This window comes from Haliotis asinina, chromosome 2 (genome assembly GCF_037392515.1).
Source record: "Haliotis asinina isolate JCU_RB_2024 chromosome 2, JCU_Hal_asi_v2, whole genome shotgun sequence".
In the NCBI taxonomy this organism is placed as follows: domain Eukaryota; kingdom Metazoa; phylum Mollusca; class Gastropoda; order Lepetellida; family Haliotidae; genus Haliotis; species Haliotis asinina.
This window is the reverse complement of record NC_090281.1, coordinates 88,425,659-88,448,773: the sequence shown is the minus strand read 5'-3', so window position 1 is coordinate 88,448,773 and position 23,115 is coordinate 88,425,659. Positions and strand designations below refer to the sequence as shown.

Sequence of the window (23,115 nt, the reverse complement as noted above, 5' to 3'; positions counted from 1 at the left end):
TTAAAGAATGTAATACATATTAATACATCATTTGATATTTACTGATACAATTTACCACTAAATCACTCCAAATTATTTGTGCTGTTATTTCTGCAGATGCAAGCAATGTGTCTACCAAATTTCATCAATGATTACACGATGTCAAATGCAACGTATGTCATATTTTGGATTTCACTTTCTCAGTAAAGTACAAATTCTAGTACTTTTTTTGGTCGAGTCCCATCCAGGATTTGAACCCGCACCCTCAGAGTCAGGCACCTAATCGCCAGCACACAAAGTCAGCCGCCTAGGCCGCTCAGCCACCGCGACTTGGGACTATGAGGTGCCTGACTCTGAGGGTGAGGGTTCGAATTCTGGGTGCGACTCGACCCCAAAAAAAAGAACTAGAATTTGTACTTTACTGAGAAAGTGAAATCCCAAATATGACATACATTGAAATTTCATCAGTGGTATTCAATTTTCTTCCAAATGACGCAATTCTGCTCATCTACAGATCATGATTTGATAAATACAAAACAAACATGAGTAACTACAACTACATTTCACTTATCCACTCACACTCTGGGGGTGAATCTGCAGGTGTTTCATGGCAGTAGTTGTCGATGTCCCATGCATAAATGAAGCCCATGCTGTCACCAGTGAACAGTAAGGTGTTGGCCTTGTTGGTGATCATTGTACTGACCATGGCTCCCTTCACACTGGACTGTGTAATACACAGAATGGTTTTATACAGTATAAACACATGCAAAGTGTCAATCGTACCTCATTGTAAATTGTTACATCTACAATCTGTGCCACATAAACAGATTATTATTTACTGACACAAACTTGTCATACTTGAAACGAGAAATATTTATTAGTTTGTTGGCTGTTTAGTGTTGCACTCAGCAATATTCCAGCTCTATGACTGCAGTATGTAAATTGTCAAGTGTGCATCTGACAATCCAGTGATGAACATCTTAAGCATCAATCTGCGCAACTGGTATACAATGAGATGCAACAACCAAGTCAGGAACCCTGACCGCCTGGTTCTGTCAGGTGCCTGTTACTAATACCAAGTCCAATTTTTACCCGGATCTTCAAATGACTATATGTTTTTTTAGGAAAAAGCAAAATGACAGATAATATGGTATGGTAAAAGAATACATGCATCAAATCAGAAATTTGTGTATAAAACAAAATACATCCCCAGATCCATCCCACTAAGGACACACTCAGCTGTGTCATGTGTCCATCCCACTTGCAAGATCCCCTCCCTCTATCATCCCAGCAATTTACAAACAAGAGTGATGCTTACCCCTGGAAACTGTGCCATGAGTTTGCCTCCCTGAAAGACGTTCCAGATGTGGATGTGGGCACGAGGTCCGCTGGACACTAGTGACCCTGCATCTTTCTTGTAGGCTCTCGTCTGCAGAAACACCAGCTTGTTGATGCTCAAGTCTCCATCCACTAAAACAAACTATAGAGTGTGAGTGAAAGTTGCATTAACACCAGTGAACAGCATTGATGTGACATCACTGGACCCAAATCTTGTACCAGGCAAACCAGTCACAGTTAGTTTGAACAAAAAGGCGAAGATGCCCTGTAATCAGAAGAAAAAGATGGTGCAAAACTTGGAAAGTTTTCTTGAACTTGCAAGTAGTAATGTCATCCAGGGGAAAAAAATTAACGTGATACTTGTGAGAATATAATTCAGCCATTTCTACAGTGGCCCTGTAGGTGATAAGTATCATACACAAGAACATACAGACTGTGTGCATTAACATTTTGTAGTAGTAAGTGATACTAAAATAGACTACTGTGTGTTTGTTTAAAACTGTGTCAAAGGGCACATTTACAAACAAATACAGCATTGAAAAACAAACCCAATTCTGTTTTATTGATGAATGTGATGTGTACTCACGTGACTGGTCCTGGTAATTAGGAGGAGATGGGGGAATGAGGTGACAGAAGATGTGCCCAGACACCATGTTCCATACGATCACTTCCCCGTCATAGCTGGCCGTCGCCAGTAGGTTCGGGGGACACTGGGCCACAGTCAGGATGTCCTCCTTGTGACCATTTTTCTGGGGAAGACATTTCACCATTATAACTACTTTTAAAAGGTTGCTAGGCTCAGATGCAGGACCAAGAAGAAGGGGTGATGATCTGAACATAATTACATGAAGGTGATATGTTTAATATCCAAAAAAGAATCTGCCTGTAACAGTCTAATATTACGAGCTAATTTGTATGGGCAAGAAAGTCAGGACAACTGATATTTTTGTCCAAATATGGGATTTTCATTTTAATTCCAAGGTATGTAAACACAGAATCTTAACAGTGAACTCAAAGAAATAATATAGAAATAACTTGACTTAATAATTAGTGCTTCTTCCTCTATACTAATGTTTTAATCAGTGAAACACACATCATTATAATACTAGCTTAAAATACGTTAGTCATAAGAAACTGGAAAATGTATAAACTAATGTTAATCCATTTGTAATTGGTTGTTGAGTTAGGATGGAATATCATCCCCCAATCAGGTCTCAATGAACCTCCCGCAGTATGGAGTATATATGTTGTAAAATGCTGTAGTTAGCAATCTGACATCAGCTACGTACCAGGTCATCATTCCAGTATTCAAGAGGGTGCTGTACATGGTGGATGTTGCTGTCTGACAAGGAGTCGTAATAGATGTTGATTCGGCGGTCCCAGCCAACAGAAACTACATATCTGGAATAAGAGTATCACATCACTGTTGTCAAAAAGGCTGAGAGACTTCTCAAGAATCCACTTATCAGCCTTTACACGTTATGACCACAAATTCAAATCTACATAATTATTTAGTGGACATGCTTCATGTCCTGAAATATACATAACTTCATAAAAATACCACAAAGTATTAAAAATCAACCAGCTATAGTTGCATCAGTTCAAGAGCCAGACGCTTTTAGAGTGAGAGTTAGATTCTATGTTATTATACATGTGTGAAAGGTTCTAAGGCTTTAAAGTGCTAGACACTGACAACTGGTTTCACATATAATTCGTGTTGGGAATTGAACCTGAGATAAGCAAACTTTCATCCCATTTTTCCACATAAGTGGTCACTAAACATCAACAAGTCATCACCACATACATACCTATTTTTATTCATCTCTACATATGTGACATCACAAACTTCTTCATTTTCTTCCTCTGAAATAAAGAAAGTTTAAAACAATAGTGAAATTTTACAAGAGAAAGATATAAATAAGGAAATGAAATAAAATTATGTGATCATATAAGCACCCATCAAGATACAAAACATCAGTGCATCAAGGGAGATAACTACTGGCAAAGCCATTTCATGAAGGATAATTTTCAACATCACTACAGTCAGAAATGGACAGAAGAATTGCAAATTTTATCATTTTATAACCTGCAACAACAGATAACAACTTTTGCGTTTACAATGATGTTAGTTTCTGTTTTGGTGGAAAATGTTCAAATTATTAAAATCTAAATATTTTAGATATTTAAATACTTACCTTACCATAGGTCTTATGCATATTACCTCTAGCTTCGCTAAACGAGATCAGACAGTCGTTGATTCGCCATCCCCTTGATGGCTACCTCATGTAATCTACGAATGTAGTCACGGAAGTGACGTGATCTCTCCACTCGCGCGAGAGCGCAGAATCCAAAATTCACTTTTACCGTCAACCGGAAGGTCCGAAGAGTCCAAAGTGGGGAGGAGCATCCAGCGTTGGGAGGGAGTCACCGCCCTATGGTAAGGTAAGTATTTAAATATCTAAAATATTTAGATTTTAATAAATTTTTAACTTACCTTACCATAGGTCTTATGCATATGGCTTCGACAGATGGATGGTGGTGTGGACTCCAGAGGACCATCCCTCAGCAAACAGTGCACATGCATCAGGAGAACTCGGGAAAGCCAATGTCAACGGTCTCAGGATAATACCTGGAACAGGACAAAGAGCAACCCAATAGAACTCCAAAGAAAAACCGACGCACCCTGGGGGTGAGGTTAATCTTAAGACCAAAGGTAAGTAGAAGTGTAGTTACCTAATGGGCGGATGGTCGGGTAAGTTGCTGAGCAACCACCAATGGACCAAATGACTGTAATCCCTCCACGTCTTCAACTGCCAAGTCCCTCAAGTAGTGGGATGCGAAGACAGTTGATGACCTCCAGAAACAGCCCTCCATGATCTGCGGTACTGTGCAGTTCCGATGGAGGGCCATCGTAGACGCCAAGGCCCTGATCTCGTGCGGGTTACTTGCTACCGGATGAGGCAGGTGCTTGTCGTCATAGGCCGCCAGGATAGTCCATCTGAGCCAGAGGGCAATAGTATTTCTGTTTACTTCACCTTTGCAGGACACGGCAAAGGGAATGAATAACCTTTTGCGGGATCGTCTCCTAGAGGCTGACCTTTTAATATAGCATCTGAGAGCCCTGACTGGACATAGCAGCTCCTCCTCCAAGTCATGATGACCCAAGATCGTAGACAAAGGAGGGATGGAGAATAACCTGTTAGGCTGCCCGGGAAGCTGGTTCTTAGCCACAAAATCCCAAAGCAAACCCAAATGAGCACGTCCGTGTCTTGACTGTTCAAATCGGATCTGAGTAACGTCAAGAGCATGGATCTCGCTGACTCTAGCCGCTGTTGCCAATGATAGTAAGAAAACCGTCTTCTTGGAAAGATGTTCAAAGGAGGCTTCTTCTAATGGCTCGTACGGCGGCCCTCTGAGATGTTGAAGGACAACATTAAGATCCCAAGCTGGAGGACGAAACTTGGTCTTCTGGTCTTCCAGCTTGAAAGCTCTGAGAAGCGCAATAAGTTCCGGTATCTTGGAGATCTGTGAATCTGACTTGATAGCAAGGACAGAATTCAAAGCTGACAAATAGGTGCCTAAGGTACTGCCTTTGAGATGTCTAGAGTTCCGTAGGTAGAGAAGGAACTGTGCCACAAACTGAGGAGATGCTGCCATGGGATCTTGAGATCTTCGTGCGCAAAAATTCTCAAAAGAGCGCCATTTGTCGTCATATAAAGAACGGGTAGAAACTCTATGCGCGCGAGCTATAACGTTCGCCACGTGCGCAGAGTAGCCCTTAGCCTTTAATGCTCTCTGCAGATGACCCATGCGTGAAGATGGAATCGCCGTGGATCCGGATGCAGCTGTCGACTGTGTGGATGTCGAAGCAGATGCAACCACTCTGGAAGTTTGTAAGGGTCTCCGCTGGCGAGCCGTCGAAGATCGGGAAACCACGATCTGGCTGGCCACCAAGGTGCGACCAAAAGCAGTCGGAGGTTCTGCGTCAGTCTGATCTTGGCGATTACATCCGAGAGAAGAATTGGAGGAGGGAACGCATATGCGTCCAGTCCTTCCCATGATAGAGACATCGCGTCGACTGCCCACGCCTGTGGATCCGGCACGGGAGATACGTACGTTGGTAACTGGTGATTGAAACTGGTGGCAAAAAGATCTACCAGTGGTCTCCCGAGTTGCCAGCAAATCTGGCGAAATGCGTCCGGATGAAGCATCCACTCCGTCGGGGATGGTTTGCCGGGGCGTGACAGGGCGTCTGCCAGAATGTTTTTGCAGCCGGGAATGTGACGAGCCGCGATCACGATGCCGTTGCTGTCTACCAGATCCGCTAACAGGAACATCTGGTCCAGAAGTTGTTTGGACCTGGTTGTACCCTGATTGTGAATCACCCACACGACCGTGGAATTGTCGGACGCTACCAGGAGTCTGGAGTCTGTTAGGACCGGTAGCCAGTGGCGAACCGCTAGGATGACTGCTTGCATCTCCAGGCTGTTGATATGCCACTCCTTTTCGGCGTCTGACCACAGCCCTGAGGTTGTCTGGCCGTTCAAATGAGCACCCCATCCCAAGAGGGATGCGTCTACAAACAATTCGTGGTCGTGGTTGAAGTTTGTCAAACAAACACCGGCGCAGACGTTCCACTCTACCGTCCACCACCTGAGGTACTGATGCAGGTGCGGGGGTAGAAGAAATGACGACTGGAGGTCGTTCTCTCGAATGAATGGTAATAGGAACCTCTGTAGTGGGCGCAGCATAAGCCGTCCTCTGAGGGTGAGGTCCTGCGCCGACGTCAACAAGCCCAACAGAGACTGCCATTCTCTGAGGGTGAGAGGTAGGGACAGAGCTCGATCCGTAAAGGCGAGAATCTTCTGCCATCGATCGGGAGGGACCCTGACTAGATTGAGCCGAGTCAGGAACAACCCCCCAATGAACGTTAACTCATGCGTTGGTTTCAGTTGCGACTTCTCGAAATTGATAATCCATCCCAACTGTTGAAGTAGGCGTGTGGAGAAGTCCAGTTGTTTGCGTAGCAACTGAGGATTGCAGTGATTTAGAAAACAATCGTCGATGTAAGGATCGAAGTCTATCCCCCGGAGGTGCAGAAACCGGGTGACAGGCAGTGTGACCCGAGTGAAAAGCCACGGGGCCGTAGAAATTCCAAACGGCAGCACTCGCCACTGGTAGTGTACTCCGTCGAATATGAAACGCAGGAACTTCCTGTGGCGTGGGAATACAGGAACGTGCAGGTAAGCATCCTGTAAATCTAGGCTGGCCATCCAAGCTCCGGGTGACAATTTGGCTCGGATCTGATCCAGTGATGTCATTCGGAAATGCGGGGGCTCGGCTAAATACAGGTTGTTGAAAGTCGCCATGTTGTGAATCATCCGCATTTTGGTGGAACCTTTCTTGGGTATCAGGAAGATGGGTGAATAGAACCCCGGGGAGAGATGGGGTTCTGACACTATCTCTATAGCATGTTTTGTTAATAAAATGTTGATGTTTTCTAGGATAAGTACCTGTTGATCTATTGAGTACCCTCGTGACAGGGGAGTGGTAGTCAACGGCGGAGCTCTGGCTAGTGGTAGCTTGTAGCCGGCTCTCAGGATCTTGCAAACAAACGGGTCTTCCAGGAATGTCCAGTTGGCCCAGAAGATCCCTAGTCTCCCACCTACAGGGGTCGGATGAACTGGTAGTCCATGGCTTCAGCGGCCGGAGTAGGGACGCTTGCCCCTACCTCGACCGGACGTAGCTGGGGCATCCCTGCCACGTTCTTGAGGCTTGCGCTGGACATCTGAGTCTTTGGTACGACCTCGTCCCCTCCCAAACGAGGAACGGATCGACTCTCTCCTGGGTACATATCTTTTCTTGGCATTACCCCTGGCTCGGCCACGAAATGCAGAGCCCAAGGCCTCGAAAGTTGACAGCGCCACTTCCGTGTTAGTAAGTTCGGCATGTTGTTTATACACCGACGGTATCTTTTCATCAAAGAGGAACTTAGACGTAAATGGTGCACGAAGAAGTTGACGTTTAAATTCCTCTTGCCAAGAACAAGCATCTAAAAATCCAGATCGGCGCATAGTAGTAGTCATGGCTAGCGCCGCACGTAAGTGTCCAAGTAGGTCATGGAGTACTCTGCCTTGCCAAGCAAAAATGGTAGTTAAATGATCCACCCTCGAGGCATTATCCTCTGACAAATCCAAGGCTGCAGCGGAGGTGGCTGACGCAAGCGCCGAGATAGGTTTAAGCATACGTTTCAGTTCAGTATCAACAGCTGCTAACTTTGAATCCTGAACTCTGTAAGATGACGGAGTTGAACTTGACAACCTCTTAATTGAATCGTCTAGCGCCGCCCCGTTGTCGGCAAAATCCAGACTGTGCACTTTATAATCTGATTTCTTAGACTTCGACGCTTTGATGGTCGGATTTAAGGATAACTTCGCAAAGTCCGAGTCTAACAAAGTAATCGCATCCGCCACCATAGGGTGTGGTGGAATAAGTAACTCAGGAGTCAAGTGAATCGACGCCGGGTTGTTTGAATCCGAAGAAGGGGAAGGACAGTCCAGTAATCTGTCGGCAATCCACTCAAAGACAGCAGTTAAGGGAAGATAGGTGCCATCACTATCACCAACATTGCCAGGTTCCTCCTGATAGTCTGGGCAAAAGAACTGTTCCTCGTGTTCCTCCCAGGAAATAGAGGTTGATTCTCGTCGCTGACTCGAGTTGGAAGCAGAGTTCTTAGTGTTAAATTCTTTGCCGGAAGTCCGCAGTGGTTCCGGCGATCGCGAACGCTGGGATCTAGAGAGACGTCGTGGTGATCTTGACCGAGATCGCACTCTACGTCTACTTCTGGTACGTGAGTCTTCCTCTAAGGAGCGCCTTGGAGAGCGGGAAACCGACCGGGAGCGCCGGCGCCTGCTACGGTGTGGAGAACGAGAGCGCCGACCCTTCGGGGACCTAGAACGAGATCTGCGCCGGGAGCGCTCAGCCTCTAAACGACGAGCGCGCTCTTCATCCAGCTGGCGCTGTAACATTTCTTCTTTAGTCAGCGCATGAGACACTCTGGGGATCCGATAAGACGTAGTTATAGGAGCAGGGTCCGGCAACAATATTGGCGCTGGCGTTGGTACAGGCGCTGGCGTTGGTACAGGCGCTGGCGTCGGAATAAGCGCTGACGAAAACACCGGTGCTGATGTAAACAAAGGCGCCGGGACAGGCAGTGGCGCCGGGACAGGCAGAGGCGCTGGTACAGGCAACGGCGCTGGCGTAAGTCTAGGCGCTGTCGTTGGTAAAGGTGTAGATACCGAGGTAGGGAGTACAGCAGCGCCCGGCGTCAAGAGAGATCTCTGAACTTCAGGATGGGATAAGGCATCCGGGTGAGATAAATCTACAAAGGTGTCCGAACGCGTAGGCTCTGGAGAGGAGCGCGCCGGCGTAATAGATGAGCGCTCCACACTCGGCGTTGATAGTGGTATTGAAGGCGGTGGTAGATCTTGGTCGTCAGGTAAGGATCCCAAGGAAGATGCTGGCGACGACATTCTTCTCTTACGTTGCGTAAAACGTTTCCTCCGAACCGCCAAAAAGGTCTTGAAATCGGTGAGAGATAACGCTTGACAGTGTAGGCACCGACTATCGATGGAACAAACAGCGGACGCACAATCCGGACACCAGGGATGTGGGTCCTTGGCTGATTTCTGCCCCTTGCAGACAGTACAATAGTGTCGAGTCATACACAGAACTGTAACAGACAAGAAACCACGACTTGACGACATGTTAATACAATACTAGGAGGAAAACCCCCTACATAAAAATGTAGAAAGTAGTTGCACCCCTACGTAAAAAATAGGCACACCCGTAAGTGCGGGGCAGCGAAAAATAACAACCACAATGGCTGCCTTCGCTACGCTGAAATTCATGGCAGAAAAAAGTATGCTAAATACCGAAAACACAAGTGAAAATGACCAAGCATGGGCAGAAACATGACTAGCAAACCACCAACAAGATGAACTACCCTCATGGACGCCATGTCGTTCTCACCTCCGACATGGCCAAGGAAATGGACATGGAAAAGAACAACACGAGGTAGCAAGGTAAGCACATTAAATGCTTGTATGACTTGACTTTGATACATAATGAGGGGATACAAACCATACCTACCAAGGAGTAGCAACTTTATTGAAACTACACACAGTAGGAAAAAAAAACTGCAAACCAACACGTCCGTTCGCACGAACGCTAAAGGTAAAAGTGAATTTTGGATTCTGCGCTCTCGCGCGAGTGGAGAGATCACGTCACTTCCGTGACTACATTCGTAGATTACATGAGGTAGCCATCGAGGGGATGGCGAATCAACGACTGTCTGATCTCGTTTAGCGAAGCTAGAGGTAATATGCATAAGACCTATGGTAAGGTAAGTTAAAATATACATGTATCAGAAAGCTGTTGGGTAATAGTAAATGATAAACACGTGTACTATTTATATTTATGAGGCAACTTTGTACAATGATAAAATTTGCAATTCATTGTCCCATTTCTGACTCAAACAGACTGTACATCAACTTGCACTTTTTGTCATGCATAATTTAGATAATGAATTGAGAAAATGAATATCTCACCCTTCTCCAGCACTCGTAGACAATGCCCATTGTTGTAGTTCCAGATTCTCAGAATCCCATCACGGCCACCAGTGATCAGCCTTGAGACAAAGACAGGAAGTCAGAACTTTGCAGTGTAATTATAATGTGTGCACATGTGACACAAATCTTGTCTTGATTTCTTGAAAATACATCCTAACAAAATTGAAAACAGAGAAGCTTTATCTCCTAATTATCTTGCATCAGGAAATGTTTTCCCACAGATATGATATATAGTTGTTGACTTATTTTCATTATTTCGGCAAATATATTCCAGACATACACATATTCATTAGTAATCACTCAGTACAACCCCGTGTTGGGTAAGGACAAAAGTACTCGTAAAGGTGTATATGACATATGAGTGTAAGGACACTTTCACATACCGTCTCCCTGTGTTATCGAATGTCATGGTGGTGATTGCAGAGTCCCCATGTGCATCTCCATACTCAAATATTGGAGTCCCAGTCTCAAAATCCCACAGCTTGATTACCTGCAAGGTCCAGGAGGCAACTTGTACTAATTTTACCAGGATATTTCTGTGAAGAACATTCACATCTTCATACATCACTGAAGACTTTATTGAGGACATTGATCACATGTTCATCAACAACTCATTTTCTCACTTAATGTATCTCTACCTTTGCCGAATACAGTGGAAACTGGCTAAACTGGCACTCTTCAGGACTGAAGAAATAATCTAATTTAGACAACATTCCAGATTATAGACCTGAAGATAAATGTACAAGCCACGGACGGGACTGACATTTTATGCCGGTGTTGACAACTTGCCAGATTGGACAGATGCCAGTTTTGAGAGCTTCCAATGAACATTATCTTCCCATACAGGATATAAGAGAGGCTAAACACGGCTGGCTTCTGTGGAGTTAATACTTAGAAAATGGTGAACACACTTTACATGAATCTGTGTTGCAAACATACTCTTACACTTTCAAAAAGACATGAAAGTCAATTCTTCAAGATATTTTCAGCATTTCTGCTTGCACTCACCGACCCATCTGAACAGGTGACAACTTGTTTAAAGCTAGGATTGTATTTACAGCAGGTGACTGGTTCTTTGTGGGTTATCACGATGTCAGCATGGAGCACAGGCCTGTAATGGAGGACAGATTTCATCATGTTAACACCTAAACCTGTAAGGTTTTATGATTTATAAATCCATAATTTACATAAATTGTTACTGTTACAAAATCATCTGCATATATAAAACCACTTGAAAAGTTACAAAATATGATAGATTGATCAGAAAGGAAAGTGTTCAAGACAGTACACTTGAATAAAAGCTGGACACTGAACTATTCAAATCTTCAGTTTTGTATTTCTTCCAAATATCATATCAAATTGTATCAATTAAAAATTGCATTGTTATGAAGAGTATGAAACTCTGTGTTCATGGAGAGAGACAAGCACTTTTCATCTTTTAAACCCAGGAAATGTAATTCACAGTTAACCTATTGCAATCGATCTTTAAAGGTCACATGCAACGTTAAACACAACTTTGCTGATTCTGATACCTTTTGGTATGCACTTACCAAAACAAATCAGCAAAAATGCCTATTCTACCTATAAGATTAAAAAAAACACACAATGAAAAAAAGCCCATGAAATCAGAGTTCAAACAATTCACTAATTTTCCCCCAGCGCCGGAGAAAAAGTGGTTTCAACAGCTATTGAACAGCTGTCAGAGCCATCATGTGACCACTCACTTCATCCTGAGACTGAGACAGGCCATCTGGTCAGTGGCAACAGCAATGGCTTTGGCCGTGTGAGAGTAGTGGACAGCCTGCAGGTCTCCGCGGATCTTGTGCCCCTTGGGTCTCACTGTCAGCAGGCAGTTCTGATCCTGGATGTCCCAGATCTGGCACACAGATTATAATACAAGTGTCGACAGAGAGGGAGTGAGTGGGTTTGGTAAACTCCACTTTAAGCAATATTTCAGCATAGCCATGATGGTGACATTACAATTAGCAATCAGCATGATAACAGCTTTATAACAGCTAGGCTATCCCATAGCCCCTCAGCATTTGAGAGAGTGCTCCATAGGTTTGAATTGTTAAAGTCACACAAATTTCACTTAATCATAGGTTTAACAAAAGACACATTGTAATTGAAATACTTGGTGCTTGAAAGAAACATTAAAACATGAACATGTGCCTTTATGAAAAAAAGTTGTGTATGTTAAAGGAAATATTGTTGGTCTTGAAACTGTAATTGAAAAAAGGTATTCTGTCTTAAGCAAAGCCCTGTTCTTGCAGCCATCCTGATACATACCTTTATACATCTATCAGTGGACAAACTGAATATCCTACTGTCTTCTTCAGCAATGAAAAGGTAGAAGATAGGGGCATTGTGGCCTCTCAACATGGCTGTTGGTTTCCTGGAAGAAAATCAATATACCAAGGAATTTATATCTACAAGCAAGCAGAAAATCCCCACAGGCAAGCATCAGCAATTTCCTTAAATGCACATGGGTAAGATGTCCAAGGGACATAACTCTTGGCAGGATATGCGAATTAGCACTTCTGAGTACCACCCTACCTGAGCCAAATACCATTTTGGACATACACTAGTCAAATCATGGCATGTCAGTTTGATTATATGTGAGGGGAAAGACCAGTGACATAGACTGTTGACAATGACTACAATACACACAATTGTGCTGACAGTGCACAACACAGGTGTGTCATGACATTGGTGAGTGGACACAGTTGCTTAAGACAACTTTGTTACCAACATTACCTACCAGCATGTAAGGACAGAGGTTCTTTGATGCATTTTATATCCAAAATGAGACAGCTTTTCAACTTACCCAGACACATAAGGATTCCACAACCTGATAATTCGATCCATGCCTGCAAGAAATCAAGCTCTATTAATAGACTGTTTGTTCTAAACATGGGGCCTATGTATATATAGAGACCATTTTGATGGAAAAGATACTGAACACATCAGGACCTGCTGTTTGTCATTAGTGTTTGGAATTACTTAAAATCTCACAACTGATGACTGGTTCATTACAACTTATCAATCACTGAATATAATTGGTAAGCATCATTTATGAAAATTCCTGGTTATTTTTGATAATGCACAAAAACATAGAAATAGTAGACATGTAGTTCTTTGGGGTCTGTTTGGGTCAAAATGCACAAAATGCATTTGCAAATTTCACATCATTTAAAAGGATGATCGGTATATGAAGAACACAAGAAGACAAAGTCATCAATATTCTCCACAACAGTAAAATATCCTCCATGAATATGGATACAAGTTACGATTATGCCAAATGTTTTGGTGTGTACATAGAAAAGTGAAAGCAGAGCAATGAAAGGTTTTAAATGTTCTGCTCCTGAAAGGAGCGCAACCATCAATTTCAGTCAAACTTGTCGCTATGGATACACCAAAATATCTTAATCAGAATTCCAAAACTAACAAAAGACACCAGTACAACAGCAGAGCTATCTATGTGCCAAGTTTGTTGAAGAAATATCAAACAGTTTTAAAGCTCTGCTCCGGAAAAGATAAATGTGCACAGACAGATGCATGCATGGATGGACAGATGGAGCACATTTTATTACTCCCCCACGAAACACGATGTGGGTGATAATAAATTTCTTGGAGTCATTAAATTCTGTCTTGGAAAGAGCCTGTAATGCTCATGATATGTAAAAGGCAAAACCAACCTTGTGAAAAATATTGTTAATGCATACAAGTGCCCTAGACTTGTGTGTGTTCCATTATGAGAAAACACGATCGATTTCTTGGTCGTTTAGTCACTGCAACCAATCCTTGATTATTTCAGTTAATCGCACCACCATTATTAGTCATTGTGTTTGCTCTTTCCAAAAGAACTGAAGACTGGGTTAGAACTAGTCATCAAAAAGCCATGCTTCTGTAACAGACAACTAATATGATCGAAAGGTCAGGCTTGGTTGATGTATGTCACCATATCCCACTTTCATAGAGCAATGCTAATGATGTAAGTCAAAGAATTGTGTGGTTCAGCTTAGATCATTTACAGATCGCTGTCACATAGCCGGAATATTGCTGAGTGCAGCATTAAACAACAAACAAAGCCACCTAATCCCTATAGCTAGTTCAGTTCCCTATTAGCCAACACAGCACTGTCATACACACTCACCTCCTGTAATCATGATATTTTTTTCCTTTGAGAAGTCGAAGCACTTGACACCCTTGTAGACCCTAAAGATGGCCTGGTCAGCCTCCAGCCTTGTCTTGGTGTTGTTGTAGGCATAGAAGCCCTTCCCCTTGTTCCTGTCCTGGCCGGCACCTGGGTCCTTCACCTCCTTCAGTTGCTGTTCCACATGGGTGCTGCCAATAGTACAACCTACAAACACAAACACACATGGTATATTACCTGACCTATGAAGATCCAGGTTTGAAATGTCTTCAGCAGTCCATACTTATAATAAGAGGTCGCTAAAACAATCAGGGGGTCTGGCCTGCTGACTAACTTTGCACATGTCTTTGCATCCCAACTGCATACATTGATACTCATGGTGTTCATCATTGGACTGTCTAGTTCAAGCTTGATTCATTTCAGACCACTGCCAAGTATCTCGAACATTGCTGAATACTGCATTAATGCATTATTACCGACAATGCAACCTGCGATACAAATACACATACCATTGGTAATACAACTTTCAAAAAGGAAAAAAAACAAAAACACACAACAGTGAAAGAAGCAAATGCAGGCACATACATGAACTGCATTGTGACTGCATGACTTCTTTTCAAGTTTTCCTTTCCAAAAAACTTTTTGACTGAAAAGTCCTTGCAGAAAATCTGCATGTCAAATACCTCTGTAAACACAGTAAATACTTGAAACACAGTACACAATAAATCAATACTTGATGACTCTTATTGAACCTAGGATGGTTAAAACTTAGCAATCCTTAGATCAAAGGACAGTTGAGGAGGCAGGACTTTTAACATACGACAAACATTTTAAGCAACAGGAATTTGACAACAGGACCTTTGCAGAAGGGGAGGGCCTTAGTCCATAGGACTTACTAGAAAAGATGAGCCTCAGAACAGTGCAGCTTCATAGGAAAATAGGGTTTCCCATTTTCTTAATGTAATCTCATGTAATAAATACAGGTATTAAAGAAATAAGGATTATTACAAACTATGCATTTCATTTTCTGTCAAAGAGCAAGCAGTTTAGAAAAAAATGTCATTTAATAATAGTTATAAAGTAAGCACACTCTTTATGCAATATGCATTTTCTGAATAGAGATCTGTACTATACACAAGAAAATACTACAACATCAATATGGTATATCACAATTGACAGAATTACTCAATTCTTGTACTTTCCTTGTGAAGCTTTTTCCTGGTACAGTTGTTACTTGTGAACTGCCTCAGTATCGAACATCCCTTTTCTGTCTTCTATGTTACATAACTCAAGGACAGATGCACACAATCTGTCTTCATCAAGTAAAGTTTGTTGTATTGTGCAGTGTCTTCATAACACAATAATCTCACAAGTCAAGGCCACCATCTCCGACTGGTGGCGTACTACTCACCTATGACTAATGCTGTGTTTGCATGGTTGGAGCATGAGATGACCTGACCAATGTCATGATAGTACTTCAGCTAGAGAACAAAAGAACATCACTACATGTGACAACTGTCCCAGTAAAGTCTAACTTAGTCATAATACATGTCTCTTGAACATTCTAATTATGCTCTTCATACGACATTTGGTCGGTGCAAAGTAAAGCTTACAGGCATTTATCTTGACTAACCCTGGTGCTAGTGTTCAGGCAAGATCAGTAAATATTCCAGAATATGAATATATATAACCAAAATTTGTATAATGCTTGACTTAACATGCAGGTGCCTTGTATGTCATTGGTAACTAGCCCAGTACTTATAGAGACTTGCCACAGTGAATAGGCTAATGCAATGCTACTAACAATACCATGCCAAAATATTTTTGAGCTGTTAAAAAGGGTAGATGATAAATTACTGTACACCCTTCATCCCTACTGTGCTCTTCAATGTGGCAAACACAGGTATCAAATATACAGTAAAATACTGCTGGAAACAGAGGAATAATGAGGATATTTTATATATACACTTATCTCTACAACTTCTGTAGTTGATATGAGAAAGTGTGAAATATCTGTTAAACTAGATCTGCCTACCTACAGTCACAGTGGTAGGGAGATAGGAAACATATAAAAAGGGCTTTACTGGTGAGATATTAGCGTAGAAATGTGCAATGCAGTTTTTCCCAAGTTCAAAGCAACTTTGTGCTAATTAGTATGCAATGATATTGTATTACAAAGAACACTTTCTAAATGCCCATTCTGACATTTGACCTAACGTCATTATAAACAATAGATGACGCAAAAAAATTAACTGTCATGCTGAAACTGTTAATGGTCCAGCTAACATGTAGTCGCTGTGTCAATATACAAAGAAACCGATAAGAGGGTTCATCTCGAAAGAAAAAACAGCACTGGTGTCTCAGATGATGGTTGGGTTTGGGCTGGAGGCACTGGTATTTTCCCCCTCGATCACTGGAGGTCAATCTCAGTTGCACACCTCATTATCAATCTCAACTCCCTGTGGATTATATGAATCTTTCTGCTACAAGGTGCACATATGAGATTCCCAGTTACAGCTGGGTGGACTGGGACACAAAGTCAATGTACTTTGTCCAAGTTTAATGCACGTTCCGTACTCACAACCAAATGTTTGCACATGTTCATTTTGGTTATATACTAAACGATTCGTGGATTCTTTTACTTACACAGGGTTGTGTACGATACAGATGGGGTTATGACAACACTGAAAAAGTCTGCACACAAAGTTTTTACGCCCGGTAACAGGTGGGCTCAATCCTGTAACCTTATGCTTGCTGGTTACTAGCCTGTGGCCTTAGCCGACTTGCCCACCACGCCAAGTCATAACAGTTTACAAATAATATCCAGTCATGTCGAACTTCAGGTGGTCATGTCACCTATATATCTTAAGGCATGCTTTCTATGGTTATCAAGAATCATACACATAATTTAACAAAATTGTATGACGGAAAGACATGTAAGATGTTAATCAATAGATGATTATAGAATATATTCAACACACATGAAAAAGAACAAAATATCTTTGAGATGACCCCTTGTTCCTGTAGGCAGCACATGCATTTCATGCCAGGTGAGTCAATGGTCAATTGTCATAGTTGTCTGAGTGACCAAATTGCCATTTATATTCTGATCTATTCTTTTCAGCAGCTCATTGTAATACGAGTAAACATGCTTTTCAGGATATCCTCTTACACATCTCACTGAATGCTCAGTTAGGCCTACCGGTAAGTGGGTTATTACGACATATGCTATTAGCAGTTGAGTAAATGGTAGGAATAACAGCCTAAAAACAGTAACAGCCTAAAAACAGTTCTATAGTTACTTCATGACTAGGCCCAATTCTGGAAAATGGCTCAAATAAAAGACTTTGAGGAAGTTTCTAGAAGGATTTGGTATTCAGGGTTTTATGGGACACGCCAATGTGAATCGAGTATGCTGAAATGTAGAGAATGGATGTGAAAAAACTACACACTGTCCTGAGGCACACAGTAATATCTATTGTACTTCCAGAGCATCAATGTGTGTGAGCAAGTGAGTGAGTATGGTTTTACACTGCTTTCAGCAATATCATGACAGGGGACACCAGAAATGGGCTTCACACAGTGTAAGAGAGCATCAAGGGCAGGCGTTGATGTTTTGGAGCATATCGATGAATCATCATCACTTTGGAAATGATCATTGTAATACTGCTGTAATCCAAAAGCACAGTACTCTAAACCATTTTGTAACTTTACATCACTCTCATAAAATCTTCAAGGACGCTTAAAATTCGTAACTGGGAGATCCTCATTTTGTTGATGATAGCAAAACGCTGTTGCTGTTAGCTAACCTGCTGCACCCAATCCCCATGAACCTGCCATCTGATGAACTGGACATTGGGACCACTTGCCACAGAGTCTAGGCTGATGCTGGCAATGAAGCCATCATGTCGTGGCATCTTCTTCCACGTCCTAGGGAAAAGACAATATATTAGACATATGACTGGCTGAACATGAGCAGTGCAAACCAACACAAGCTGTGATTACAGGAAACATTTAAACATTACTGAATATTTATTCCTAAGGAGCTGATCAGGCATACAGCTGTATTATAATACCTACACAGTGAATGGAACATGAGCCCTAGAAGAAGATGGTATACTAAAAAGTTAAATAGTTGTACCACAGTCAAAAGTCTATGATGACCACGGGTGTAAGATAGCTTCGTAAGCCATGTGTCCAGGTTTTGGACAAAACTTTTCTCAGAAATTTACTAATGGATTGAATCTTACCAATAAACTGATATTCAGCAAAGATAGATAATAGATATACTACAGCCGACCTCGTCAAGTGTTGTTCATGCTTTATAGGCGATAAATGAATGTGTTAAAGCGTTTTTACAGGATTAGAAAAAGCTTTCATATACACTCCCTCGCACTTCATCTGACTCTTATGTAGCATGTATGGTCAGAGAGTTGATTGTATTCCAAACGGTGGGAAATATGAGGGACTCTTACCTGAGACATTCACCAGCTGATTTGATGACCAGAATGTTGACACAGCCCTGACTGTCTCCATACAGTATCAGACACTCATCGTACCCTGTTGAGCTGTACACAAACAAATGATGTACATACAATCTCTATACACCGACTCTTAAATGATTCTGCTGCATAAATCAGTCTAACAGAAAATAATATACTACACTTCTGTACAAGAATAATCTAGCCATGTGTGTTAGAGCCAAGAGAGGCATAGTCAACAGGTGTCAAACTATAGGAGTTGTTATTATTGCAGATGGAGAATATCATTCATAAAGCCTGGAGGCATAGATAAGAAGTTCTAAAACAATGAGACATGCCATTACCATTCACGGAGCATATTCTTAATAACTACCAGAGGCACAGATATGAAGTTACAAACAATAAGTAATGCCCTTAGCATGGATGGAGACTTTTCTTAATAACAACTGAGGGCATATATCCAAGTCCTTAAACAAAATATTAACGGAGACACAGATCAGAATTGTGAATACAATAAGGGTTGTCCTTAGACTAGTAACGATAGAAATAACATATGGAACATTGTTACTGATGCTCAACTAACTAATCTCACATAAATAAAATTACAACAGAGCAAAACTGTAGGTGAAAAGCAAAGGGAATGCACTCACCTGTAATCTAACTTTAATGGTACTGTTTCTAAACCACTGACTTGACAGTAAGGTTCAAATGATGACAATTCAAAGAACTGGATTTCTCGATCACTAGAACAAAATATGATGTTTTTAATTTTCCTCACAAATAAAACAAGCAATTGTCACTAAGGTGACATAATCCCCCGCTGCAAATTATAAGATCAAACTAAAATAGTAATGAAAGTGAATGTTTAAGATGAACTTAAATGTCAATGAAAACATCACAAGTCAGCCAACCCATGATATCATGCTCTGTACCTCTACTGACTCACTTTGACCTTGACATGAATGTCATGGTGTATGAAATGTGCCAGATATAGTAAATATGCAACTACTTATCAAAACACATTCAAAAGAAGTCTTGGAAGTCTATTAAGAAAACCCAGTGAATCATTCCTGAGATATCTAGCTGACAATCTTAACATGCTGAAACCTCCAAAGTGCCCCCATGACCTTGTAAATTAAGTGACAGTCACCAAAATCGACTGACCCTGCATTTCTCTAGATGAAGCTTAGTGTCAAATATGCAAAAATGCAGAGACCAGTCCTAGAGGTACCTTGCTGACAAGGTTAACATTATGAGCCTCGATTTTCGAAGTTCTCTCAGCGCTACGACAGTTGTAAGTGCTATACATGAACATTAACTTACAACTATCTTAGCACTAAGAGAGCTTAAAAAATCTAGGCCCTGGTTATGATACTGAAATCTGCAAAGTGTTGCCATGACCTTGAAAATTATGTGAAGGTGACCAATATCAACTGGGACCTGCATATTCGCCAAATGAAGCTTGATGTCAAATATGAAGAAAATCCAGAGAACAGCTCTTGAGACTTACTGCTTACTAGGTAAAATGCTAGTCCCCTTGTGATCTTGAAGTGAAAGTCATGAACACCAACCATAAGTGGGACCTTTCACATACTGTGATGAACCTAGATACCAACTACGATAAGAATCTAGACAACGGTTCTTAAGAGATTCCAGTTTGTATGTATGCAAAGGATAAAGCCTAATACTATAATTTTTAACCACATTTAGAAATATTCCAGCTATACGGCTGCGGTCTGCACATTGTCAAGTCTGGACCTGGTAATCCAGTGATGACCAGCATTAGCATCTAAGTACACAACTGGGATACGATGCCATAAGTCAACCAAGTCAGCAAGCCTGATCACCCCATCCTGTTAGTCACCTCATGCATGGGTTACTGAAGATCAATTCTAACCCGGATCTTCAAGGTCTTGAATATCAAAAGTTACCTTGTTTTTGCTACTGGTCTAAGTGGACATCTGAATAGTGAAAAGTGAAATAACTTTACATGGAAGAAATGGTAAAACTACTGACCCCGTTCCTACAATGAATTTGTTGAAATGTGGCATGATGACAAAGTCTGTTATCCATTTTGGCTTCTGTCTGTTGTTCTGTTCTGAGTTCTTGCAAAAATAAAAACAAAAATACATTAGGTTATGCATATGGCCAAAATCTGTTTAATAATCTTACTTAACAGGAAATGTATATTTAGTTTTTGAAGGTGAATACAGATAGAATTATTTTGGAATTAGAGTTAATCCATCACACTTTCTTTTTTAAATCACTTCTAAACACATCTTCTTGTTAAATGAAACTGACTGACTGGTGAATGATGTCTTTATTCTTTTGTGTTGACATAATGTCAACATATATTTTTGGGATAAAAATTACAAAAAGCAGTTGAAATGCTACACCACTTTGTAGAGAGATGTTAAATTTTCAAGGATCGTATATTTATCTGGACATACTGAGAGACCAATGTTCAGTCCTAAAAATTGATTTTATATAAGAAAAAGCATTCAGTTTATATAGTCATTGCTAATGTCATGGTGTTGTTCAGGTCACTTGTATTTCTGTAACCACTCAAAAGGACTGACTGTAATTCATATTAAATTGTTTGCATGCAATTTATTCTAAATTACCATTAGAAAGTAAGAGCTCTATGAAATTAAAAATTTTTGGGGGAAAAATTGACAATGGCACTGAATGTGTAATCCTAGATAAATCTGGTGAGACCTAGCATGTCTTCTTCCAGGTATATGCATTGCAAAACACAATATAGTTATTTGTTCAACAACAAAGGTTACAAAAGACAATCAAAGCACTTACTACCACACTTCTTGTTCTCCGGATATCTGCATTTGTGTTCCAGAAGGAGACAATACCATCCTGAAAATGAAGATGAAATACTCTTTATTGCACAACCTGATGCAGCTAAAAGACGTGTGAACAAAACTAAGTCTTGAGATTCCAAGTAAAGGAAAACAAGAACATTAGAGACCAGGCTTCTAAAAAAAATGAAAATAGTTCAAGGTTTTTATTGTTTCAGAATCTTTGCTATCCAATAGCAAAAATCTGTCTACATCATTACTAACAATGTTCAATGTGTCAAAATTATTAAATCACAGTAAAAGTAAATGTCGATTGTAGTCGATAGAGAAATACTCCTAACATTTCTCACAAGCCTGCCAGTTTCATCTGAAGTATGAGCTCATGTTATCAGATAATTTTTGTATATGTACAAACCATTTTAGTTTATGTTTTAAATATGTTATGAAGCATCAGTTTATTAAAGAAATAAATACAGTCTATGGCCAGGTTCCACAATGTCCGATCTTTGCGCTACTCCTGCACTAAGTTCCAGTCAAAGATTCAGAGTTTCAACAGTCTCAGTGCCAAGATCAGTCTCAGCGATACATCTCTGGTAATTAATAAAGAAATTCATCGCTTACCTGACTGCAAGCTACAAATGTTCCATCTGAGGTATCTGTTATCTTCAAGATGGGGTCTCGATGGGGAATGTTTTCAATCTTGGCAGGTAGGTGAAAAGACACCTCCTTGGTGCGGTGGTAGGAATCTTCCTTCTCCGCATACTCCAGCTGCATGTATGTACAGAACTCATCCCACGTGATCGAACCTTCCGATGACCAGTCTATCTTCATAAACAGTGCATCTATTTGTTGTTCCTGAACAGACAATACGGAACTGCATGTACTCATTTATCAGCTTGGCACATAATGTTGCGCTCAATGACATTCAGGTTATTTGATAGTGGTTTGAACAAAAGAAAGGTTGGATCATACAAACCTGTCAGTGAGCAAACACCACACTATCCAGTAACATGACTGAAGCACGCATAACTTGTAGAAACACCAATTATTAACAAGGTAATAATAGAATTATTCCAGCCAAATAAAACTTGCACACCACAAACTCCAAAATTAAGAGGTGTCCTGTAAATTTCACAATTCAGATGAAACAAATTTATCATTATGAATTGACAACTTACAATTCCAAAAATGGGGGACCATTTTCAGGGGTAATAAGTTGGATCCTGTCACTGAGAATACAAACAGATCCAATAAAGATGAGCCAAGTATATGTACGATGCAACATGTAAAAACACTACAGCATTTAGACATACTTATTCAAACTACAATGTATTCTTTGTTTACCTGAAGCAGGGTAACATATATGTTAAACAAGTTGAAGACTGAGCAAAAAGTGTAACTCAAATACTTTATGTAACATGTGCAGTTCAAACTGCCATTGGTCATATTTAGAAAGCTAGTTAATTAAATTCCTTGTGTGCTGGAGACTCATTACCTATTTACGCCAAAGCATAGTCAATACCCAAGCCAATATGGCTTGATTAACTTCAGTATGTAGTGTAAACAATCCTTCTCAGACAGATATTACACATTTGGGAAATCAATTTGATTAAAACAACTCTTTGATAAAATTCAAGATCACTTAACGAAAAGGTTAAAATGATGCAGGTATAAATATTCACTTGACACCCATAATCATTGTATGGCATATTACCAAG

The 23,115-nt window shown here is 41.0% G+C and overlaps 1 protein-coding gene across 1 annotated transcript in view; it reads right to left on the bottom strand.

Annotated features, from left to right (window-relative positions):
- Window positions 1-23,115, bottom strand: part of LOC137274535 (cilia- and flagella-associated protein 337-like) — a 65,340-nt gene that overhangs the window by 3,685 nt on the left and 38,540 nt on the right. The window contains exons 3-21 of the mRNA XM_067807776.1: window positions 22,019-22,252; window positions 21,396-21,455; window positions 20,601-20,689; window positions 19,235-19,327; window positions 18,579-18,671; window positions 17,913-18,033; window positions 15,515-15,584; window positions 14,104-14,310; window positions 12,775-12,817; window positions 12,237-12,342; window positions 11,672-11,823; window positions 10,956-11,058; window positions 10,331-10,437; window positions 9,927-10,006; window positions 3,126-3,180; window positions 2,607-2,718; window positions 1,904-2,066; window positions 1,298-1,449; window positions 559-703 (exon numbers count right to left, since the gene is read on the bottom strand). Of these exons, the coding sequence (XP_067663877.1) occupies window positions 559-703; window positions 1,298-1,449; window positions 1,904-2,066; window positions 2,607-2,718; window positions 3,126-3,180; window positions 9,927-10,006; window positions 10,331-10,437; window positions 10,956-11,058; window positions 11,672-11,823; window positions 12,237-12,342; window positions 12,775-12,817; window positions 14,104-14,310; window positions 15,515-15,584; window positions 17,913-18,033; window positions 18,579-18,671; window positions 19,235-19,327; window positions 20,601-20,689; window positions 21,396-21,455; window positions 22,019-22,252 (2,185 nt within the window). The remainder of the gene's footprint in view (window positions 1-558; window positions 704-1,297; window positions 1,450-1,903; window positions 2,067-2,606; window positions 2,719-3,125; window positions 3,181-9,926; window positions 10,007-10,330; window positions 10,438-10,955; window positions 11,059-11,671; window positions 11,824-12,236; window positions 12,343-12,774; window positions 12,818-14,103; window positions 14,311-15,514; window positions 15,585-17,912; window positions 18,034-18,578; window positions 18,672-19,234; window positions 19,328-20,600; window positions 20,690-21,395; window positions 21,456-22,018; window positions 22,253-23,115) is intronic.